General features: G+C 38.7%; 1 protein-coding gene across 2 annotated transcripts; it reads left to right on the plus strand.

Annotated features, from left to right (window-relative positions):
* The first annotated feature begins 1,885 nt into the window (after positions 1-1,885).
* On the plus strand, positions 1,886-8,657 carry LOC143877006 (protein Brevis radix-like 1). 2 transcript variants are annotated; one of them, XM_077378707.1, is made up of 9 exons: positions 1,886-2,020; positions 2,306-2,446; positions 2,546-2,578; positions 2,672-2,783; positions 3,579-3,696; positions 4,907-5,304; positions 5,786-5,915; positions 6,361-6,728; positions 8,354-8,657. In XM_077378707.1, exons 5-9 carry the CDS (start codon positions 3,601-3,603, stop codon positions 8,430-8,432), a joined length of 1,071 nt encoding a protein of 356 aa, XP_077234822.1. In that variant the 5' UTR covers positions 1,886-2,020; positions 2,306-2,446; positions 2,546-2,578; positions 2,672-2,783; positions 3,579-3,600; the 3' UTR covers positions 8,433-8,657. The 2 variants fall into 2 exon arrangements, with proteins under 2 accessions (XP_077234822.1, XP_077234823.1); XM_077378708.1 differs by lacking the exon at positions 2,546-2,578 and having other exon boundaries at positions 2,631-2,783.
* The last annotated feature ends 1,038 nt before the right edge of the window (positions 8,658-9,695 follow it).

Genomic DNA, 9,695 nt, shown 5'->3' on the forward strand with positions numbered 1-9,695 from the left:
TCTACTCAGTCTTCATGACCCGACACTGTGTCGGTCACCGGCTACAGCCGGTACAACATCCGACCTGTCTATCCCTTCTGTACGGGGTCTGACCAGCTCGAGTTGTCTCGCCATTATCAAATATGCATAAAGAAATGAGGGTTCCGAACTTCTGATACCCTGACCAGATAGAAATCTTAAAAATATTCCTCTTTTTTCAAGAAATTCGGAAAATATATTCCCGAAATGACTTGGTACGGTGAAGAACTTTGCCGTGGAGCTAAAGCGACTGTTTCTAGAGTTCAACGGCAATTACAAAACTGCCCTTACCTGTCCATTGTTCATATGCAAATCGCATGATAGATTTAAATTAACAAGACAAAATCTGAGCATGTGTGGCTGCTCTCTCATGCAACAGACCTCCGCGAAATGGCTTATGTGATGGACCCTAATAAAGTTATTTTAATTTTTTGCAACTCAACATCCATAGCTATAACCCTATTGTTAGGTTTTCATTGAGCATAAATATCTTGTATCTATTATCTAATGCCAAAAATAATGCCTAGAAAAACACAAATTGATAGGGCGTGTACAAAAACCATTGTAATTCTACTAATTCTCCTGCTTTATGAACAAATGAAATGGGAGGAGAGTATGGGTGAAACTTGGGTCGGGTCAGGTCAGGTCGGGTTGAGCTTTTGGTAAAAGATAAATTGTAATCAAACTGAACCCAACCTGATTTTATAGTAAAAGCTCAAGCCAAATTCCCAACAATCAATCCAAGCTACACTCGTAGCGGGGACAGGAGAATTAGAAACGTTTGAATCAAATTAGTGTACTTCAAAAAGATCAGGCGAACAAATTCTCTTGCACTGTTTTTGTTGTGATCCGGAAAAGAAACAAAGTTGCTAGGTGAAGAAGAGTTTCTTGATTTTTTTATTTTTATTTTTCCATCTTTTTCTCTTCCTCGGCAAGGCAAAAATGAGAAAAATCCTAAAAAGAATGGTTGCCCAACATGCCCTTAATGTTAGAAGTAAATTGGTTATATAATAGGAAGTTGATAAATGCACACCCCCTCCTTTGGGATAAGTTGCACTCCTTTATCATCTTGAATTGACGGCAAAAGAGGAGGTTATGTGGCACACTTCCAACGCTTTTTTTATGTCAATTCACTTTAAAGGGGTTTGGATTATCCTCGAGGGGAATGCGAAATTATCATCTCCCATAAAATATTAGTTTATAGAGGGTCATCAGCCAACATACATGTTTTTGGACATTAGATCAGGCGCTCTCGTAGACTTATGGGTGATTGAATATCCAGTTTCTGATGTGTATGAGATTGACGGTTCTGCTGATCAATTTAATAGTAGGGCCCAATTTGTAAAAGGGATGCCTGATTTTATTAACCATTTACCATTTAAAGGAATGCAGCCAGGAAATAGGTCACTTTTCGATAATAGGAAAACTTACACTAAAAATGTCACAAATAAATGAAGAAATACACCAAGTAATGGAAAAATTGCAAGCGGGTTGATAACCCCATTTAGAGGGTTGATAACCCCCATTTCGTCCCTCTAACAATTTTTCGAAAGTGTGTCCCCCGTTCACAATTCTTGTATTTTGGTCTCCCCAATTGGCAATTTTTCCCCAAGTGGTACTTTTGAGTTGTGAGGCGAATAGGGGTAATTTTAATAAGTAAACCAATTTTAATAGAATTTCGAGTTCCCCAATAAAATCATCGGGAAATCCCGCATGTCCTTTGATGCTATCTCTTGCGTGGGCTTAGGGTTAACGGTCTAACGGCTACCGTTTCGTTTTTTAACGGCAAACATGACGGCGTCTCCTTTTGCTATATAAAATGGCGGGGCAATAAGATTTCCTTCAATGTTTTTTGTTCAAACGGCAAAAACAGAGCTAAATAGTAAAAATTCTCCATTTTTGAACATAAAATCATAAATACCCGATATCGCCGGGATCTTGCTGGTTTTCTCAGATCCGACGAAGATTTTCTCAGAGCTTGAAATTCCCTTATTTGACGGAGGTAGAATCAATCATATCTTCCCTATAAAAGACAAACCCCAACATCTTTTCCTTTTTTCCATTTCTCGTATCGAGAAGGCAATTTCTGGAGTATAAGCCCCTTTTTTTATTTCCTAGAAAACTAGGGTTGTAGCTGTTTCTCTAGCTCAAAACAGAGCAACATTGAAGATTTTTAAACACTCCGTAGCATCTAAGATCGAGAGATCGAAAAAACTATCTTTTTTCATGGTATTTTAGCCATTTTCACTTCTCCGTTGTGCTATATAAGTTTCTCCTTGTGTTGCAGATCTACGTTTTTTTTTCAATCCTATCTGTTTCCTTTTTATATCTTCGGAAAAAGGAAAAGCAAGTTTAGAGGTTCAAACATCTGGAGCTCTTGCGGATCTAAAACATCAGTTCGCGGTTTTTTCTCGATTTACTTTCCCTGGTTCGACGCTCTTCCTAATGGCTGCCTGTACTTTTTTTTTTTCTTTCCGATTGTCTGTATAAATTACATGATTTTTTTTGGCTATGCTATGCCTTTCAGATCGATTGAAGATCTTCCCGTTAGATCTATGAGGTAAACTAAGAAATTCAAAATGAACTAAAGAGTAGTTGATTTTTTTTCATAGGTTCTCTGCAGAGGAAGCTCATATCAATGACCTTAATGCAGATCTTAAGGAAAAAGCTATCTACTCAGGCTAAACACTGCCTCGTGCTGCTGCAAAAGAAAGTAGGATTTCTTCTTCCTCGATTCCATTCCTACTTGACAAGTAAGAACTCTGGTAAGTTTAAGCTCTCGTCCTTGTTTTGCAAAAGTAAGAAAAGAAATTTCGAAGAGTTTTTCTGTACTTCTGAAATTCTGCGAGCTCCTGTCGTTTCAATGTGGCTTGGAGCTCGAGAATCAAAGATTTTCAGCGATTGGAAGATCGATTATATCTATCCAAGAGAGATTTACACTAGTTCCTCGAAGATTGCGATGGAAAAACCAATTTTTTATTACCTTCATTACAACCTTCGGTTTACAAAAGAATATATTTTTTATTCCACAGTATGTAGAAAAGCAGAGCAGTTGTAGTTGTAATCTTTTCATATCCTGAATTGAAGGGTAAATAAGTAATTTACTCATGAGAATTCTCTTTTCCTTTCTGTAATCCTTATCATAATATCTGTTTTTATCTTGGCCTCTGAACTTAACCTCCAAAAGTGCGAAACCTCTTTCATCATTTCTATGCATTCACAGAGACTGCCTCTTTAAATTCTTTTTCGTCTATGAAATGAGGGTTTAACAGTTAAGAAGACCCAACCAAATTTATCCACGCATACTTTTTCGTCTTATAAAAAAATCAGACAAAAATCACTGCCATAACTCAGCTTATAAATGGGCTGGCGTCTCCCTCCCTTCCCTCCCTCCTAATTTTTCTTTTCAAATTTTAATGCAGCATTTCGTTTTAGAATGACCATAATAGCCTCCTAGACTTGTGTTATAAACTCCTTTTCTTTTTTAAATGGGCAAGGGTAGTTTGGTGAGTGCAAGGTCCTCTGTATGATAACTTTTCTTTCTTTGGACATGTTTTCAGAAGGGGAGAAGAGGTCGTGAAGATGTTAACATGCATAGCCTGTTCGAAGCAGGTGGAGGAATCGAGAGAGGATGGTGCGCGTGGTACGAAAGACGCCGTCAAAAGTCTGACGTCTCAGGTTCTACCTTCCCTCTTATCTTTACTTTTTCAGTTGCTCTTTACCCGTTTTAATAGGGGGCTGCCAGTATAAAAAAAAAAAGAAGGGAGCGTGGATCCCATTTTCAAATGTGGTTACATTGTGGGTCACTCCATCGATTGATCCAAACCATCCATCCGATATCCACAATGTCGGATCTCCACTGGCCCAACTATATCACCGATAAAAGCCCCATATTATGATTATTAATTAAGAATATTTGTGATGGACCCCACCCACTAAAATTACATTTAATTGGGATCTTAAGATTGGGCAAACATATATAGGGCATAATCATATGGAGGGTGCTGATCAATAAATAAAAAATATGGAGGGTGCTGATCAATAAATAAAAAATGGGACCCACTATGGCAAAGCAGAACGTGTGATTCTAGTCGCAACGGGCATGAAACCCTTTGGCCTTTTTTTCACTAGAAATTATCCGATGGATTTCACAAAACGACCTGCTGTCGGTAACACTATCTACGGAAAAAACATGAAATAGCTTCCGCTGGGTTCACTGACAAAACAAACACGAGAGGGCCTTCGTGAAATCTTGTGAGGGATGTTACAACTAACAAGAGCATCATGCTCGGCATGCGAAGAAGAATTAAGGGTGATAGTTAGGGACTAGAAAAGCTGACAGGGGCCTCTTAAAGGTTTAGAAGACCAATATGTTGAATCGTTTCCAAACTGACCCTTATACCATGTCTCCAACTAGCAGACATGTGTCACATCCAGAAGCTGACATTTGTCTACAACGCCAGGTTTTGCCTGCGGAACAAGATATTCTCGCCTCCTTCTCTTCCCCAGGCCACCCCATTTTAGTGTGAACTGAAAACAGTAATAACTCCAGGGGATTTGCTAGCGTCCACCGCAGAAGGCATTTCGCGGATGGTTCTATTCAATTGCGCGAGAAGCTATTTAGCGGGTCACTTTTGCAGTATAGAACAGCCACGCAGGCGCACCTTCAAAAGTGAGAATAAAGAGTCATGCATGCCATTGATAATGTGAAAATAAAGTCAATGAACAAAATTTCAAACACGTGTATCGCACTTGTCAAGATAATCCCCAATTTATCTCGGTTCCTAGTTTTAATTCATATCTTGTGAATGCAGTTTTCCTTGTGCCTAAAAAGCAAGGACTCTCAGCTAATTCCTTACTCCTCCTGTATTATCAAAACCCATTGCAGATCAAGGATATTGCTTTGAAATTCTCGGGCGCATATCGTCAATGTAAGCCCTGCACTGGCTCGAGCAATAGCCGGAAAGGTCAGCGCTCATACCCAGATTTTGACACTGTATCTGAAGGAGCTCAGTACCCGTACCTCCGAGCTGGGAGCACAAATTCCACACCCGGGTGGGATTTCACAAGCATCAACCAGGATAATCCTCCCCTTTCCTCTCATTCCAGGTTCAATGGGATTTCTGATGGCAACCCCACCTCCGCAGGGCTAGAACCTAGTTCTGACGTAGTCTTTGTTGATGATGACGAACCCAAGGAGTGGATGGCTCAAGTCGAGCCTGGGGTTCACATCACTTTTGTATCTCTCCCACAAGGAGGGAACGATCTAAAGAGAATACGATTCAGGTGGGGACAATTCTCAATCTAATGAATTTTGATTATTTCATTTGGTTCACCTCATTCCTATGAATTAAGGGCCCGTTTTGATACCCCATGCATTTTTATTTTGATTTAGATTTGAGTTTTGGATAAAAAATACATCAATCATCTTCATGATCATGTTTTAAGAGAGAGAGAGAAAGAGAGAGAGGGAGGGAGGGTTGTCTTGCTGAACGTGGAAGAGCAGCGACGGTGAAGGAGTTGCCACAAATATTGATTTCCAAATAATGTCTCACAAAAAAGATTTTAAAATCGGAATTTTTTGCACTGTTGTAGCTGATTTGGAAATCTAAGGATCTGATCCTGTTCAAAATATCAACTAAATCCAAATCTAAATCTCGTGGGTATCCAAACGTAGCCTAAGTTCTTAAATCTCTTATACTATTTTGAATAGAGTGGGCGCAAGAGATGCTTATCAATTGGGGTGATTTAATTTGTGTTTTTGTAGCCGTGAGATGTTCAATAAATGGCAAGCTCAGAGATGGTGGGGTGAGAACTATGATAGAATTATGGAGCTCTACAATGTACAGAGGTTCAATCGCCAGGCTCTTCCGACTACACCTAGATCCGAAGATGAGGTGAAATCTCTTTCGTATCTACTAATTTTTGTTCTTCTCTCGCCACCATTCGTATCTGGGGGTGACTCGAATGGACTTGGTGGGGCCCCTGAGCTCTTGCCACTACATAATTCTATTGGCAGACACTAACCAGAAAACCAGTTAAATCGGCTAATAAACATGTTCCTTTTACTCTCATTGCAACCGATATCATAAAACTTCCATCGGTTGAGATGAATCCATCTCCATAATTCTAGGATCTTTCAGTGGTTATCCTAATTTGGCATTTTTCTTGCCAATTTTGTTCAATTACCTTGTGTAGTAAACTCGTATTATTTAATGAAATATGCAAGAGATTCAGCAGGTCATCATTTAGATTGCACGTAGCATCTTAGATTTCTTGTAGTTTGCAGATGTCGCAGAGAAAACAAATGATAATTAATAAGATCCCAGTGTGGCATTGCAGAGGGATTCATTCTCGCGGTTCGGATCAGCAAGAGAAAGCCCTGTTACTCCGCCATTGAGCAAAGAACAGTTAGGGCGAAACTATCACAGACCCACCACCGGAAAAGGATATTTCCCAACTGATCCTTTGGAGTACAGTCAACAACACCAACCAATGCCGACTATTTCGGCTATAGGTGCCAAAGGGGAGACATCATCCGTAGATGCTGCATCAAGGACCACAACTTCTTCCAGAGACGAGGCTTCAATCTCCATCAGCAATGCCAGCGATCAGGAGACAGAGTGGGTTGAGCAAGACGAGCCCGGAGTCTATATAACCATCAGAGCATTGCCCGATGGCACCAGGGAGCTAAAACGTGTCAGATTCAGGTAAGAATTCCTTTCTTTAGTTTGTGGTGAAATCATAACATGGAATCTGCTTCTCTTTTGTGTGGTGAAATCACAGATTTTATCCTATGCTCACACATTTTATGTGTTTGGTTTTGGTATGATTTTGCCTTTAGCTATAGGCTTATGTTGCATCAGTGGGGGAGTGTCACTACCCCACACCAGAATCCTACACTAGCGTCGAGTGGCATGAGTGTCGGATTCGTAAAACCTTAAAAAAGATTGATTCTTGACCAAAATATTTTAATCAAGTCTCAAATTTAATTTCTTCCATAATAATATGGTTATTACTAGTAATATATTCAAAATTTTCATAAATTATGTGGATATAATGTTTTATTTTTATTTAATAAACTCAATATTAGGATACCATTATGGTGGGATACAACTCAAAATATGCAATAATTGTAATGGTAAATCCTAAGGTATAAAATAGCCAAAACATGTCCTACATGGGTACGTCGCCCCCTTTTAGATGAATCCATGTAACATGACTATGCAAACAAGGTAGATGAATTGTAGATCAGTACAGATCCCAACCATTTCTTGGATTGCATTGATTTAGGCTATGGCCATAGTTACAATATTCTTTGTATAATTGAAAAATATTGAAAAATTTTCAAATTTTTTATGACCCATTTAGAACTTTAAAACAAACAAAATCACTCAATAATTCCCCCATTTTTTTAACTAAACACAAATTTTCCTTATTTAATTTGATTTTGAGAAATAATTTCTCCATTCTCATACATTACGAATCTATCTTATAAGAAATTTTAAACTATTGGGAAAAAAACCATGGCTGTGAAAACTGAAATCACATCCTAATCTATGAAACAAGTGCAATTAACCACGCTTCCGTGTAGATATGTATTTTAAATAGGAAAACATGGTGCCTTCTTCTATGAATATTTTCCCCAACTTTTTTCCAAATATTTATTGAACATTTTACCTTTCTGAATTAAATTCCCGAATCCAAACTGTGTTACCACGGTTATAGCGATTCCAAGAGATAATCGGCAAGTCGGCGTGCTAAAAGTTTGGATTGCAGACCAAATTTCAATATACATAGTTTGAAGTTAAGACAGAGCACATTTTTTCTGTTCGGAATCCTTTTGTAGTGCATTTCCCACTTTCTGGTGAGGCCCATTGCTGGGGCTATAGCCTTCCAAAGGCCATGGTCCTAAGAGTACGTCCGCGAAATCGTTTTGTTTCTTAGTCAGGAAAGTCTGGAGCACTGAAAATTATTTGGAAGAGAATTTTCACTCGTGTTTCTGTTGTTTTACCTTTTGTAGTGAAGGACAATGAAACACTACTTGGGGAACACCATGTGTTTTCACTGTACTAGTGCACTTGGAATCGCAACATGCCTTGCTTTTAGAAACTGCTACTATCGTAAACGACAAACTTCTCTTATAATTCTGTCATTCCTCTCTTTTCTAGGATGCTTCTATTCACTATTACTTATCTTTCCATTACGCACCTCTTGCTATTGAATGGATGTGTTTTACAGAGACTAAAGAAAAAACCCTCTCTACGTTTTGATCATTTTGTATTTGGCTTGTCGACTGATCTTTGTATAATTTTCATGTGTCATCAAATTACAGCCGCGAACGGTTTGGGGAAGTACACGCAAAGTTGTGGTGGGAACAGAACAGGGAAAGAATACAAGCCCAATATCTATAATCCTTCTTTACTTATTGATTCCCCACCACCTTTTAGGTGGAAATAGCTCATACTAATGCCTGATTTCGGCAGTTGATTGTAAGCCTACTAAAAATAGAGTTCTTCTTACTTATTTGTTCAATTATTTAGGCTGTAAGATGTTCCATTGGTTCTTGTTTAGGATCGCACTACTCCCTGCAAATATTGATTTTATTAAAGCAATTGACTTCTGATTAATCGAAACAAGTACCGTGGCCGTCCACAAATCAAAGACAGCAACTAGCACTAACCAACCACTATGATGTTATGGTATGATAAGCTTATTTCAATTTGCGGTGAATGAGAGCAAAGTTGAAATCCCCAAAGTAACATATCCACTGAGAGGAATAAAGCCACCCAAAGAATTTGTGGTGGTCCTTTTCTGGTCAATTGGGGTTTGTGACTCAAATGAGGTGGAAGTTAGGGCGATGTGTGTAGGGATAAAAAGAATTGATTAGGTTCCCTATAAAAAAGACCATAGTGGAGGGGACTCAAAAAATGTGATTAGATAGTTGTCAGGTTCGGCGGGCCCCATGTAGGTTTTGGCCTTTATTTTGAGGTGATTGCCGACTTGGCTTTTGGTGCTTCTATTATCTTTAATCATGTAAGGAGGTTTGCTAGCTTTTACTGCTTCTATTATCTTTAATCATGTAAGGAGGTTTGCTAGCTTTTACTGCTTCTATTATCTTTAATCATGTAAGGAGGTTTGCTAGCTTTTACTGCTTCTATTATCTTTAATCATGTAAGGAGGTTTGCTAATTCTAAAGCAGACTCTCTAGTTAGGTCCGGGGTGTCGGGAGGACTTGGAGTGGTTTGACTTCCTCCGTGACACCTTGGACGATTTTTCTTATTTTTGTCTTTGTTTTTTCTCTCTGTTGTTCCTTCTCGGCCCTCCTTTATATTATTATATTGCCATTTCAAAAAAATAATAATAATAATAATCTTATTCCTGGCGCTGTATAATAAGCTTATTTCAATTTGCTGCGAATGAGAGAACCGTCTAATCTTGGTAGTAAAAACTAGCGTTACAACCGCCTACCATATAAACAGTCTTCGACAACCTGAGAATTCATGACTGTCAATAAGCAATTGATCAAATAGGCAATCAACTAACGGTTTCTGGTTTGGAAATGCTTCTACAACCTGTTTTTAACCGTGGGAGTCTAGAAGTATTAAGGATATGAAAGGCAGAAGAGGGACATCCACCGGCCACCGTCATGTGAGTTGCTTAAGAGACTTAAGATT

This window comes from Tasmannia lanceolata, unplaced genomic scaffold (assembly GCF_043159265.1).
Source record: "Tasmannia lanceolata isolate RefF3 unplaced genomic scaffold, GAP_Taslan_0.1 ptg000005l, whole genome shotgun sequence".
Classification (NCBI taxonomy): domain Eukaryota; kingdom Viridiplantae; phylum Streptophyta; class Magnoliopsida; order Canellales; family Winteraceae; genus Tasmannia; species Tasmannia lanceolata.